This window comes from Electrophorus electricus, chromosome 5 (genome assembly GCF_041902795.1).
Source record: "Electrophorus electricus isolate QZ-2024a chromosome 5, ASM4190279v1, whole genome shotgun sequence".
Lineage (NCBI taxonomy): Eukaryota > Metazoa > Chordata > Actinopteri > Gymnotiformes > Gymnotidae > Electrophorus > Electrophorus electricus.
In genome coordinates this window covers 7,273,005-7,287,500 of record NC_137501.1, presented here as the reverse complement: position 1 = coordinate 7,287,500, position 14,496 = coordinate 7,273,005, and the positions used below count along the sequence as shown (strand labels likewise).

General features: G+C 41.0%; 1 protein-coding gene and 1 long non-coding RNA gene across 3 annotated transcripts in view; both read right to left on the bottom strand.

Moving 5' to 3' along the window:
• The window catches only part of tmem161b (transmembrane protein 161B), a 14,247-nt gene extending 3,624 nt beyond the window's left edge, over nt 1-10,623 (bottom strand). The window contains exons 1-9 of one of the 2 annotated variants that reach the window (XM_027002866.3): nt 10,401-10,623; nt 6,914-7,017; nt 6,220-6,306; nt 4,534-4,631; nt 4,276-4,432; nt 1,472-1,623; nt 1,070-1,130; nt 825-965; nt 1-95 (exon numbers count right to left, since the gene is read on the bottom strand). The exon at nt 1-95 is cut by the window's left edge and continues 19 nt beyond it. In XM_027002866.3, coding sequence (XP_026858667.2) covers nt 1-95; nt 825-965; nt 1,070-1,130; nt 1,472-1,623; nt 4,276-4,432; nt 4,534-4,631; nt 6,220-6,306; nt 6,914-7,017; nt 10,401-10,403 — 898 coding nt within the window. In that variant the 5' untranslated portion in view covers nt 10,404-10,623. Of the gene's footprint in view, nt 96-824; nt 966-1,069; nt 1,131-1,471; nt 1,624-4,275; nt 4,433-4,533; nt 4,632-6,219; nt 6,307-6,913; nt 7,018-10,400 lie in introns of those variants that run through there. The other variant, XM_081714062.1, reaches the window with a different exon arrangement.
• A 1,606-nt stretch (nt 10,624-12,229) lies between these two features.
• On the bottom strand, nt 12,230-14,496 carry LOC113572939 (uncharacterized). The gene is made up of 2 exons (XR_003410167.3): nt 13,984-14,496; nt 12,230-12,935 (listed from the first exon to the last, which is right to left on the bottom strand). It is a non-coding gene; the product is annotated as an uncharacterized LOC113572939 (long non-coding RNA).

Below are 14,496 nucleotides of genomic sequence, written 5' to 3'. Positions count from 1 at the left end.
CCAGGGTGGGATTCATTATATAATCCTTGGTTATGGGCTTCACCCACAACAGTACCATTATAAGAGGAGCCAAGAAGTTGATATGCAGCAAGGTCCTGCAAGCAAGGAGAGGAACGCACACACAAACACAAACACGATGAATCTCTCAAACACGTAGCCTCGTACATAGACGATCAACAAAAACTCCTATCAGCAGTCAATGCAGAACTTCTACAAAACAGCAAAAAGGGCCCTTGTGAAGAACAGACAGCAAATGGCTCAAGCTCGGGCTTATACCAAGAGGGATGGCGGTGACAGTGGATTTAAAGAGGATAGAGGATAGGTCGGGGGTAATCCAGGCCGGAGGGTGGGGGTAGGGGGGGGTGAGCATAAGCTCTGGAGTGAGACGGGAGCAGGTCAGGAGAGCTGGCCACGCTGAAGTGGATTAGCTGGGGTGAGGCACACTGGTACCGACCCTTCAACGGTGGCCCCTCTACTGACACCTGGCTCCGGTGCCTTATGCCAGATGAAACGGAGACCAGGTCCATCTGTAATAATACTCATTCATTCGGCGACTATAGAAGGAGGGGTCACGCGACGACACTGAAGAATTATGTGCAAATGCACTTACAGTGGCCAGGTGTCTTTTGCTGCTATGAAAGGAGCCATTTCAATATATGAATCAAATGGTGGTCAAGAAAATGGAATCCATCACTGGGCTAATGCCGGTAACTAATGGTATGCATGCAGCGCTTTAGCGATCATGTGATCCACATTAGTGGATGCTCAGAATGACATACCACTGACACAAGAAAAGAGAAAATATGGCTTTTGTTGGCACTCACTGTGTGACTCTGCCTGTGTTTAGGGTGAGGGCATCAAGATGCATCTGGGCCAATCGAAGGCCAGGGAAGGTGAGGAATGCTCCAATCAGGGAGCAGAGCAGAGCCAAAAACAGCTTAAAGGTCAGTTTTGATATGGGGCCCCTGGAGAGAAGCAGACAGAAACCAAAGGCTGTTCACAGAAGGGTTCCAAACACACCGCTCAATCTGGACACACGTGGACATCCTATACTACAGACATTACTCACTGGGACTCTAGGCCTTGGTTCTCCAGAAACCGCATGGCACTTTCAGAAAAATTAGTAAAACCTGCAACCAATGAAAATCCATGAATGCTTTTCATAGATACTGAGAAAATGCACCTACATTATTACCCTGAAGGTATAGCAGACTTTTAACATATATTGTGACTGTCTGATAAAATGTCTTAGCTTGGCTGCCATCCTGTCTAGGCAGTGTGATCTTACTTATCAGTTTATAAAAGATTACCAGTTCCGTTAAAAAAAAGAAAGGTTATGAGACCCCAAACATGGGGCTTTTACAAACAAAATGGATCCAAAAAGAAAAATACAAACCCACTGAAAACATGCCATCAAATTAAGATGGCACCCAAGATAAAAGTGCCATTTACACAAAATGGTCACACCTACCTGTCTCGAGTCCAAACTCCAGGTAGTTTTCAGTGACAATGAGGATGGCCATGGCTTTAACAAAGAAGAAGGCGGCAAAGGTGATGCAAAGAGAACGCTCCCCACCCTCTTCTAGCCTAAAGTAGTGAGCTGTGAGGGAGAAAAGTATCTTACTGAGAGAACCAAGGGTTAAGGTCTGCAAGTGCTGATGTCTCATGCCAAAGAAAAACTTGTAGACCTTCAAAAACAGTGCTTTGGGCTCTGGGTGTCCAAATCAATTCAAATCTCTTGGACAAGTGCCCCTAGTGATATTCTGCAGTTAATATTTAGTTTGGGTAAACAAGCTGGTTTCTAACTTAGATTGGTGCTAGTGATTATTCTCGCATCTAGACAGTTTCTGCTCATCGTCCATGAGGCACATATGGGCAACAGGATATTTTCTTAATGTGTGATCTCTAAGTTTAGAATATATTCTAATCCACTGCTGAAAATGGAAGTGCTAAGTGACATGAGGTAATACCATGTGGAATTCTGCAAATCCAAAGTGCCTCTTGAAGCTTAAAACTTTTTGAACGTACATTAATATAGGCTTATAGGGATCTGTAGCTCCCTGAGAAAAGCAATAGCCTTTGACTGGTTCCAGTAGCAAGACTTTCAGGGAATCTAGTTGACTACTTTCAGTTATCCTGTTTATTTCTGGAGACATAGGATTTCTAAAATCAACCACACCTAACAACTGCCCCAAAACGACACTTAGCTTGGGACTCCCTTTAATGAATATCAAAGCAGCAGATCACTCAAAGTAAAGAAACTATATCAAATCAAAGTACCACAGCTACATTATCTAAGCACAGACTGACTTGCAAATTAATTCATCCCCTTAAAAAGTGAAATCAAGATAAAAACCAATTATTTGAAGGAGGAAGCCCAAATGTATTGTTTCAAGAAGCTAGTGTGGCCAGGCCTAGCAGAGTTGATTACACTGGTCCTGGGTCAATCATGTGGTTGCACAGTGCAAAATTATGGTGGACCTCCATCTCAGGAAATCTCAGGAAATCATCCATCTCAGGATGGTCTCAGTGACCATCACTTTGACAAGGCCATTTCTCTGCCACATTCTCTTTGGACCCAGCTCCCCCACCCCCCAAAATGGCTCCTTCCTGACCACATCCATCCATTTGCACTCATGCAGGCCTATCATCATCCTCATCATCTTCATCATCCCATCAGCCAGCCTCCCGCTTTCCCATTCCATCCGTCCCTTTTCCCAGGCAAATCAGTCTGGTGGGCCATGAAAATTGGGTGTCCAATCTTCAGTAGCAGGTAGCGGAGTGGGTGAGGTGCAATGCATATAGCAGGGAGAGATTGATCCTCATGGACTGTACTGGGGTTAACGTGGGCGATTTAATGCCTGGCCAGGAAAAAGTCACAGGTAAGAGGCAACAGGTGCTAACTTGACTGGTTACATTACAAAGTGGGGAAGGCCAGTGTTTCGAGTAGCTGCACTTTGTACATTGAAATGAAGCTTCTCGAACCCAGAAGACTGTGTTTAACTCATACATGCTAATGGCTTTACATATTAAAATGTTTACATTAGTGATCCCTTAGCCCAGGTACCACAGATTTCCAGTGTATTCTGTAAGCATTTGTCAGTGACGGTTTTCACTGTTACCCTAGGCACCACCAGATGCTAGGTGTTTTTCCTGGCACTCTGCCAGTCCTGTCACAGCCATTTTTAGTCCCAGCTTGCTTCTGGTGGATTTTTTTTGCAGTGCTCAGTGAGATTCAGTTTAGGTGATTGACTTCACCAGTCAAGAACATGCTACATTTTGCCACAAAAATCTCCATAGCATGTGTTTTGATCTGAGCAGTTTAGATGCTTCTGTAGACTTCAGAATTCATCCATCTGCTAACACTGACAGTCATATCACCTAGACAAGTAAATCAGTCCCCTCTGGCAGCCATATATGCCCATATCTCCAAGTTTCACAGATTAGATGGTCATGAGCAGTTCATGTCTCCTAATTGTCCTCATTTCTCTTTCACAGCTTAATCTTCTTCTCTTCCAACTATTAGACTTTGCTGCAGGCTTTTTACTGTACTTTCAGCAAATAGTATTGTTCCTCAAGCTTACGAGTGGTTTCCATTTTGTGGTCAGTGTCAGTGTGGTGTATATCTTGTTAATGGTAGTTTTTGACACATCTATGCCTATATCCTGGAGTGCTTTTGATTTGTCCAAAAGCTGAAAATGATTTGAGTTGTTTATATGACCTGTTTTGCATAAAAATACTACAGCTCAAATCAGGGCTCCATTCTAGCTCACTTGGGCATGAACTAATGATTCAACACCACACCAGAACAAGAAAATAACTGAGCAGGAACTGTCTAATAACCTATGCATTCTGTAGGAAAAGGACTGTAATACCAACAGGCCTAAACCTTTATTGGCACAAATATCCCTGACCTAAATCTGACAGTTTGTACTTAGACTTTGCCACAATCATTTAACTTTTAATGATATGTCCTGCAGTACATAGTCAAAGCTATAAAAAATTAGGGAATTCAACAAGCATTTAGGGAACATGGTGAACATCAAACATTTACAACAACAATTAACAAAAATACTAAAAGGAGTATATGCTGCTATCTAGTACACATCACAGTTGTCAAGGTAACAACTCTACAGTCACATGTACACAGCAGATACACAGAGAACTTCCAGTTCCACAGTACCTCCTCCATCATTGAATCTGAGGCTGCAAGACATGCCGTGTTAATGCCTTGATGTTAGAAAAGTGTTTGACGTTTGGTGTTGTAAAGGATACACAACAAAAGCCAGCACCAACAGACTCCACACCACACTGATGTTCATCTCTCCGCTGGGTTCAGCCAGGCAGAAGTACAGCTCGGTGATGAGGTAAACTGCTGTAGCAGCCACTGTGAAGTCCACCAGCCACTGAAACTCTGGGAAGTAGTGCAGAGCTAGCCAAAAAAGGAAAGAGGGATGAGCTCTTCAGAGCAGAGCACAATATGGAGTATCTAAGACTTCCAGACCGCTGAATGATCTAGAAGAGAGGGTATACCTAGAGTGTCCACTTCCGCAATGCACTTAGTTTCTAGCTGGAGATCAATGTCCTTGGGAATGGTCAGTGGCTTGTTCTCTATGTGCCCATTGTTTTTCCTAAAAATCACAATACAAATCCATGGTCCTTTACATTTGGAGTTACACATTATAATATTAATTTAACTCTGAATCATGTGATGTAATTTCATGCAATTTAATTTTATTTTTATGCTGGTTGATCTGAAAGCAAACTAGATGTAACAAGCACAAGAACCTGAAATATTACATTACATTTACTTCTGGTCAATGTATACATAAATGAAGATATCCATGAAGTAAATTGGCTTCTAGGGTTATACAATGGGATGTTTCATTAAGTTGCATTTTGACAATTACTTATAATAAGTAGTGCGTAGTTTTACTCTTAGACATGAAACAAATACCAGTGCACTCATCGGAGATGTTATTTTTTTCATAATAACTGATTAATGACTGCACTTTAAGCACTTGAGTTGCCAAACATTTACCAGGGATGATAGCAAAGGTTCTTAAGCATCTGTGCATTGTGTGACCTCTTCCTTAAGTTAGAAAAATATATCAATTACCTTCCAAGTTTTATTAAATGTATAAAATGGGAAGGAACATAGAAGTGAAAACAAGAAAACTCAAATATTGGTATCTCAAGGGAGGAGATGGTATTACTCATTTAGGAAAGTCAAGTTTCATAGCACAGAAAGAATAGAGCAAATATGAAATGTTTGGATGTGCTCTTAGGCCCAAAAGATAACAGACAGGAATTGCCAAGCCTAGCCTAGTTCTGGACATGAGTTTTGGTGTTTCCAAGGGATACCAAGCCAGCAGTGTTTGCACTTTTTACCAAGGATTATAGTCCTCCTTAGTCTCACAAAAAAGTGACTAAATCCATACAACACTCAAGGCAAACATATCTCCCCCCAGCGCTAAGGCTTTTTGCATGAGAAGTGGCTGGCTGCAAAGATGAATGTTGAGGTCTGCTGAGAGCAGTGGGGTATTGGAAAAGGAAGGTAGTGGGGGAGATGCATGTGTCTATGGATCAACAGGGGCCAGCGTTTGAGCCCTCTGCCCCCATGGCTCTGGGCCAGCTGTCCCAAAGAGCAGTGATCCCCTCTTCTGGGTCTCCGTTGTTTACCCAAGGCCGTGCGCTGCAGTGCCTCTCACAATGGCACTGTAGGAATCACGGAGTCCATTCGTTTGATCTTGGGGTACCTGCCTGAGAAAAATGAGCTCGGGAACTCTCCATGGAGCAGAGAAGGGCTTTCACATAATAACAGAAGGTGCGCATTAACAAGGCCGGAGATGAAAGAAGCTGGCAGGTGGACACCAGCTCATCTGCCTTTTTAGGGGATTAGCATAGCGTGTCTGGCTGCCAGTGTACATCTTGAGACGCCAGGAACAAAGCTTGTGTATGTGAATGAACCTGGTCAGGACGAGTGCTCAGCAAGCCCTGACTGCAGTGAGAAATTTAAATCAATACAGAAGCATGTTAGCATTTAGCACCAGCTTGGGGCTCAGGAAATGCTGACAAGGCCCATTAGCGATATAAGACAGTTAAATAAATAAATCCCACATCTCAGTTAACTTTTCCCACCTGGCATTCAAGCAAATGCTATAATTTGCATCGATAAAAGAAAAAAAAAATGTTTAAAAATTCGAACCTTCGACTTACCTTTCCTTTTTGTTCTTCCCTCCTTTCTGGTGCTTCCCAGCCAGGCTCCTCAGCTCATCTTCTGTGGGATGCTGGTACCACCGCAGGCTACAGTGTGCAAGCCAAGGCCATACAGGGATGGCAAAGGGGAGTTCATATGAGAGAGACGCTTAGCCGCAGCTTCAGAGGATAAACATTTAGCACAGCTTTGTTTGGGAAGCATCTTGTCATGAGTCCTGAGAGGGCTGTGCTGATTTCAGTTGTTGGTTTTTCCCCCTATATTTATTTATTCATTAAAGAAAACTTAATTACCAAACTCTCGGGGGCAAAACTTCCAAGTACTTTGCTTGAACCAGAAAAAACAAAAAAAACAAAACAAAAAAACAACAAGTACTGATGAATTATTGAGCACATTCTGAGAAGCTGTTTACTCTAAACACATTTGGCGCTAATTATCAGAAACTGGGAGTGGCTCGAAGCTTGGCCTCTCAGGCTATTCTACTTTTTGATGCCGCCCTTTACTCTTAATGATGGGGCATAATGATGCATGTTTGTTAGGCCCTTGAAACTTACAACAAAAGCAATGGGCTTGTACAAACTAGATCATGCCAATTTCTATAAATCCTGTCTTTCAAATAATGTGCTGAGATGTGGTGTTAAAGCACTGAACAGGTCAACTAAGCTATGACACAGGATCTGAAACATTCCTCATTACCTGCCGCTGCAAAGGAGCCATCTTGCAAAAGAGTAGTGAGGTATAATTTTCTGAATCACGCAGGCCATTACCATGGTAACGACCAGCTGCACACTGATCACACCCTGGAGGGAGAAGGTTTTTGAAGGGTAGCATAAGTTAAATGTATAAGCCATGTACATGTAAATATGTATATGACATGAAAATTCTTGGTATTTCTTGAATTTCATGCAGCTGGATTTCATCCACCAAGTCATGATGAAAACCAGCAATTTTATTTGGGAAAAACCTTGTGTTTTGCTAGTTTCTCAGTCAAGCACCAGAACCTATGATCTGCCATTTCAAACCAGCATCAACCTACTCCAAATAGTGAGGTAGGTTTGCAGCTAATATCCTCTTACTGCAACAGGGACAAGAACCTGCATTCAAATGACAAATTACTGGTCATGGTCATATTACTCAATCATTAGTTTAAAATGTACATTCCTCCTTCAACTCTCTGAATATCAGACAGAGCATCAAAGATAGAAACCGGGTATCCCAAGATAGAAACTGAACCATAAACATGAGCAGACAGGAATTGAGGAAAGAGATTGTTTTACAGTGGCTACTGCAATGTGTGCATTCTGAGTGGCTAATTTTACTTTGCTCCACCCCTTGCCTACAGTTCGCTGACGGAGCACAGGATGGCACCTCCTTTTTGGTGGCAATGGACAATGGGACAGGCACAAGCCACTTCCCACTTTTATTCCATCCTTTGCACAGGGGGGATTTGAGGAGAGTTGGCAACTAGGGTATTTTCATGAAGCTGGCTCAAAAATGCAGCTAGAATGGGAGCATTCCGTGGGTCTTTCGACAGGTTTGGCAGCAAAGACTCTTTGAAACCAAGTTAATGCAAATTCAAATGTCCACGATGTGGTACAGCACACATCTGTAGCAATTTATTTTTGCCCAAAAACCAAAACCATGAGAAGAGCACCCTGTCCATCTGAAAATACAACCAACAAATTTCCACAGTATATGTGTCACAGGAAATATGGGTCTCTCTCGCCCACGCTTGCACACACTTGGTAGCAGGAGGGGGTGGGGGGGCTGACCCATTGCTGGAAGGGCCTCCAAGTGGCTAGTTCCACAGGGGAAAATTGAACCAGCATGGGTACACTATCTTCCGCAGCAGCACTAACCCAAAATACACAGGGGCTAAATGAGGTCTAAGGGGGGCCAGTACAGATAACCAGCAGGTCCAGGAAGTCAGTCACCAGGCCTTTCTGAAATCAGTCCTGTGCCAGAAGAGATCATGGTAGTGACAGCATTGGTAAAAGACAGGTCTTAGCATAAAAGGTTGGGATCTCGGTCACACTGTCGTTCGAGAGGGCTCCTAAGGCATGCAGTTATGCATTAACTTCAGATGGCAATGTGTTATTACGTAATCTGTTTTGTAAGCCAGAAAAACTTTATGCAGGTGACTACTGGACATACCGAATTTAGCTCTTGAGGTTAAGGACAAACATGTATGCATAGCTACTTTAGCCAATGCTACAGCACACTGCTTTAAGTCACTGAAAATCGAATGACACAAGCAAATTGCTCCCGGTGGAGAACTAGAAATAGAGGTCAGTGATCTCAAATCGGGGTCCAACTTAAGACTACACATTGGCTCCCAGTATAGCCCTCTGATGACGCACACTGAGGCAAAGGTCCACCAACAAGTAGGGATGAGCAATGAGGCTTAAGGCAATAACTGTTATTAGCCTACTTTGAAAATGCAAATGACTTCACTGCAATCACAGCTCAGCATGAGGGAAGGCGTCCAACTTGGCAAAATGAATGAACATCTGCAGCGCGACTAGTCAGGACACCCAATAGGATGGTCTGAAAGCAGTCAGTGGGCTTACCATTTCTGCTCTTCATCTGCTGTGTGGCACTGCTGGGACACACGATCACTTAAAATGACTGCAGATGCAGATATACCACTGCCACAACGTCATTATGGTAAGTGCAGAAATGCACTGTTTATGACACAGTGTGACTGACAAACACATGATTAACAAAGAAAGCCTAGTAGTGGCACCTTCTTCCTGTTAGTGAAGGTTTCAGCACTAAAATAAAAGACAGCTCTATGGCTGATCAAGTTAACCAGCTAATGACCAGGCGCCTCATGACCTGAACAAGGCATACAGGTCACTAAGAGCAGGGAAACTAACACTAGGCCTAAACTGTAGAAAAACATGTCTCTCCTGGACTAGCCTTTCCAAATTCTAGCATATTTCACAGAAAAAGGGACTACTACAACACACTACATTACCCCTATCCACACAACATAAACACAAGTTAACATCAGATAGACCTTTACGATCAGTGCCAAAAACACCAAACTGCACATCGTGACCAGGTGCACAGGCTGAAACAAACTACCATCCTAATTATTTATCAAGTCATTAAGATCTTTATTCATGCAGGAGCATTCTGTAATATTACATGAGGACAATGCAGAAACTTATTTATGAGAAGTTGCTAATTTGACTAAGGTGACTTCATCTAGAGGGTGCTGACTACCCAAACAACTACAGGCACTTTGTGTTTTATCTCTTAACAATCATTGAATTAGCAGTTCTTTTTAAGCTCCACTGAAATATCTTATTAAGAATATGACCACATACAGTCCACTAACTCTGGATGGATATGATGGGTAACTAATCAGAAATCTAGGTAGATAACAGGGGGTATGGATAATATAGGCTACAAGAATAACAGCTTGAGAACAGCTGTGGCAAGAAACAGCAAATGTTTCCACTATATCACTATTCTGTACACGAAAATGTGTACACATTTGTAAACTGACAACTGATATAACTACGTTCATAAGATTGCTATTGCTGTCAACCGCACTGCAAATATGTCATTTTTCATGATTCTAAACAATCTGAAGTCATGTTATATGCATAAACTATGCATAGCATATGTTGGTTAACTTAAAACACATGCAGAAACTGGGGTGCAGTAACAGGTGTCTAGAATATCGAGGGCTACTTTAAGGTCAAAAGTAGACCTTGAAACGAGGAAGTAGATGCGTGCAGGTGAGACACACACAGACACACATTTAAGGGACCAATGTCATACACAGATATGACAGCTAAGGAAAGACCGTTTTCCAATCATACTTATCATGCCATAATGCTATGCATTCAGAAAACATAATTAGATGATGGTGTTCACCTAGGATAAAACACTAATTTATTTTAGCTAATGAAATTTTTTTAAATGCTAATTGCAGCGGCGATGAATGGCTTGTAAAACCCCCTAGACATATTTAGCATGTGACAACACATCATTGCAATCTTCAAAGCCGGATAACACACACAAGACTTAGCAATATTTGTCAGCCGAGCAGAAACTAGTTCATTATTATATGTAAGGAGCCAATATATGCTAGCGAACTAGCTACAAGTTATGATATCATTTTGGCTAGCTACTTAGCTCCCACGCTAGATTTAGCGTTTATACTCACCATGTTGATGTTGCAGTGCGGGAACGGGCTCAACGCCGACTGTCACGCTATACACCCCTAATCGGAAATCAAGCGGCACGGTGCACATATGCCTGTTTTACGTTGATGTAATTTGTAAATGCGGGGAAATTAATTCTTACGAAGATCCAACTCATATCACTTTAGCCAATTGATTTACACTCAGCTCCAGAATGTTTTCAATTGCAGTAGAGGTCACGCTAGATGTCTTGGTACTTAGCTGACGACGCAGACGCCCACAGATCGAAATATTTGAGGGGCTAAGAAAAATGTCGAATTATTTTTCTGAACTAGCATATTTACTGTACATTTGTAAAATATGCAATTTTATTTCAAATAATTAAAATTGCATGTCATTCATCCATTTGTGATATTCTTTATTTTACCTTTTAACAGGCAAAATATTAGACACCTGTTCCTTCTCAAAGGCCCCATCACCGGAAACAGACTATAAGGCACATGTGACGTTTTCCTACCGGTGTTGTTAACCCTAGAGCGGGAGAAGGATGGGATATTTATTACGTGTAAAGTTTTTCTTTGGGTGTTTGTTATAAAATATATTTAATGAAATGCGATTAAATATATGTTAACGTTTGTCTATTGAAAATTCTAACCAGACATCTCACAATAATTTGCCGCAGCTTGCTGGCCTAGTGTTCTGTTAGGTAGCCCTATATCTCACTATTCCGGTCAATGATGTTAAGTGTCCTGGTGTATGTCGCATTGTAGACAAATACAGCTGTTTACCTGCACTACTCACGTGTTTTGTGGATAAACACGTGTATTCCGCTTATCACACGGAAAGCTCTCTCCACTTAAGAATGTGTGTAGATGCGTGGATGTTTTAGTAACTTTTTTATCCTGCCCATATTTTTTTTATATCAAAGATTAAATTTCTCCAAAATGTCTTAAGGGGTGGGCAGGCAAAAAACAATATTTATGTCAAAATCATATCATACTTACAGTCACTAGGCTGAGAATACAAAAGATATTTCCGTTAGATGCATGGTAATATGGACTGAAGTGTCAACCAGTTTGTGTACAGAAAACAAAGTTCCATCTGTTTACATAACACTCCTCTTGTATGTACAGTAAGTAACTTGTAAAAATAAAGTATATGTTGCTGGCAATAAACAGAAATGTCATGTTCTCCAAGATTATGTAAAGTACGTAATTTTTTAAAATCATTTTCCAATTTTCCTACTTTGGTTCAATTTCCTGTATAAGTCAACTGTTGTCCTGGCTGCAATATAATTAGTGATAATTATCTGTAGAAAATGACTAGGGCTTTTTTTTAAGTCATGGTCAGGTGTGCTGAGAATTTGGAACAGTACAGTAGTAGTAGTGTCCAGAAAAAAAAAAAAGATATGATTTTTATTTAATTTTGTTTTACTTCATTTATATATATATATATATATATATATATATATATATATATATATATATATATGTGTGTGTGTGTGTGTGTGTGTGTGTGTGTGTGCATCTACAACTATAAACAATTTATGTACATGCTGTTCCCTGTATTCATATGAAAAAGTGCCTAAATGACCATAGATTTGGCTAAACGTAAGTTGATCTACTTTCATAATGTATGTGTACCAGCTCCCCTGTTTCTCTCATGTTTATGCCCTGCAGCTCATTTGTAGTGATTCATTTGATGAAAGGCAGGGAGTGTCATAAAAGAGCCGTGCGTGGGTGTCTGTGTAAGAACTTGTCTGTGGCTAAAAGGCTCAGCAGCTCAATTCCAGTGCAGCTACACTGAGCAAGACAATGCTTGTGGTCTTGGCGCCCTACACAATTGGTCAGCATAATATTAATATGGTTTATTATCCTATTTTTATGTGCATTTTCTATTTTAGTATCACACACTTATACACACACACTGAAAACGAGAGATGTGACAATCTGTGCAATTCCTTTGTTAAAAGCACTACAAAACTATACTGTTCGATTAGCTGTAGAGGTAACTTTACTATTACACTGAAGAACACAAATGTCCAAGCTTTCTTACAAAATTAATTAAAACAAATACCAAACCATATTACCAAATTAGTACTGCAAGAGTGAACTGATCTCAATCTGAAATGAGCAAGAATACAGTACCTCCCATTAATGTACCAGAAGCTTCTTATGCTCACGTCCACATCTGGTTTGTGTGTCACTGTTAGCATGTTCTTTTCATTAGGCTTTTTATTGTGGGTTTTATTTTTAGATGAAACAATGTAACTAGGTCGTGGAGTACACATTCAACTTTCACATACATTTTTTTCCTTCTTATCCCTGTGATCTCTCCTTGGTGTCATATCCTTTGATTCAAACTACCCAGTCCAGTAGTATACATAAAGACAAAATAAAATACTATAGTCTAGCTTTTGCATAACCAAACACACTTATGCTTTATTTTTAATAATATGATTTTTTTCCCCCACTTGGAACCTGAGGAGGATTATACTCCTTTCCATTATTAATCAAACATAATTTTAGATGTGTCCCACATCTTCCAGCTGCTGTGCCCTGGGGAGAAAGAAAGAGAGAGACTGAGAAACTCTACAAATAGAAAACATGTTAAGAATTAACATTCCTTTTTTTTCTGTAAATTCCACCTACAGTCCATGCATAATGTTAATTACAATACAAATGATATTTGTCTCAGTCAAATAGTTTTTTGATGAGCTGAACTGTGATATTGTGGAAACATCACAACTACAATATGATGTTGGCTATTAAGCATATATAACTTATATATATTTATTGTTATATTTTTGAGACACATTCAGTGACCTCTGTATTAACATCTAAAAAATTCTTTCTGATATCTACAACAGAATGACTCCATTTTCAATAGACATCAACTCATCTGTTCAAGATGCTACAGAGAAGAAAGATATTGGAACCATCTGTTTCAATGGTGTGTGCAGTATTCATATTTATTTGCCATTGTTTCAGAGAATGCACAAGTGGCATTTATTTGCCATCATGGTATTGGGCCCATTTAGAGGAATCATACTCTTTCTGTCAAATGTCACATGATGTTTTAAGACAATATGTTATTTAAAAGAATCAGAGCAGCTGTGTTGTTGGGGTTTTTTTTATTATTATTTTTTGTCACACATATTTAAATGTCTCGTATGGATGTAAATGTCACCTCGGAGCACTGTTTACATTAGACCCAGACTTCAAATGCCCCTCAGATAGAAAAAGAGGGGAAGATTGTGTGTGCGTGTGTGTGTGTGTGTGTGTGTGTGTGTGTGTGTGTGTGTGTGTGTGTGTGTTTGTGCGTGTGTGTGTGCGCGCGGGGAATGAAAATTAAAGACATTAAAGCATGACTGTCTGTGTACAATTTTACGCAAACCTCAATATTCACTAACTTCTCGAAGATATGGAATACTGAGGCTTTGTGGCAACTCCCAGGGCGAGCATAGCCTAATTAATCCCAAATACTCGGACAGTCCGCCGCCACCTATCCTAACGGTAAAAGGATCTGTAATGTGTTAATGTGTCTAACATGCATTCGCAGTTTCTGTTTGTAACAGTGAATTATAACGGCGGGGTATTACTTTACCTTTGTGCAGTGGATCCGTCTAGACTTTCTTTACGCCAGACTCCGCTGTTAGGCGTTTTTTTTTGGAATAGGCAGAAAAGAGGGAGGACCGGGTCTGAGAGGGTTGCTTTGTGGGCCTATTGGGTCAGACGAACCCCCCACCGTGCCTCGCTACACCTTTCACTGCGTTGCTCCACTTCGGCATCCACCCCGTTGTTTCGCTGAAGTGTCTAGTTAATGACCGCAGAGCTACATCAGCCCCAACCGGTTCTATTAAAATGGAGATTGCCCCCACTTCTCATTAGCGTACCAGGCATGCTATAGGCCTAGCATGCTAAATGGTGGCGTGCATTGGCAAAGATTTAAAAAATGACGAATCCTCACAATCCCAAGCGGAGATATTGAAATGAGACACACTACCCTGGTGTGGTTACAGGAGATCCGTATTTGAACCATCAAATCGAATCCTTCGTCCTATGCATGTAGAGTGGTGAGCTGTGATAATTAAAAAAGGGGGGTGTTGGCGAAGCTGGA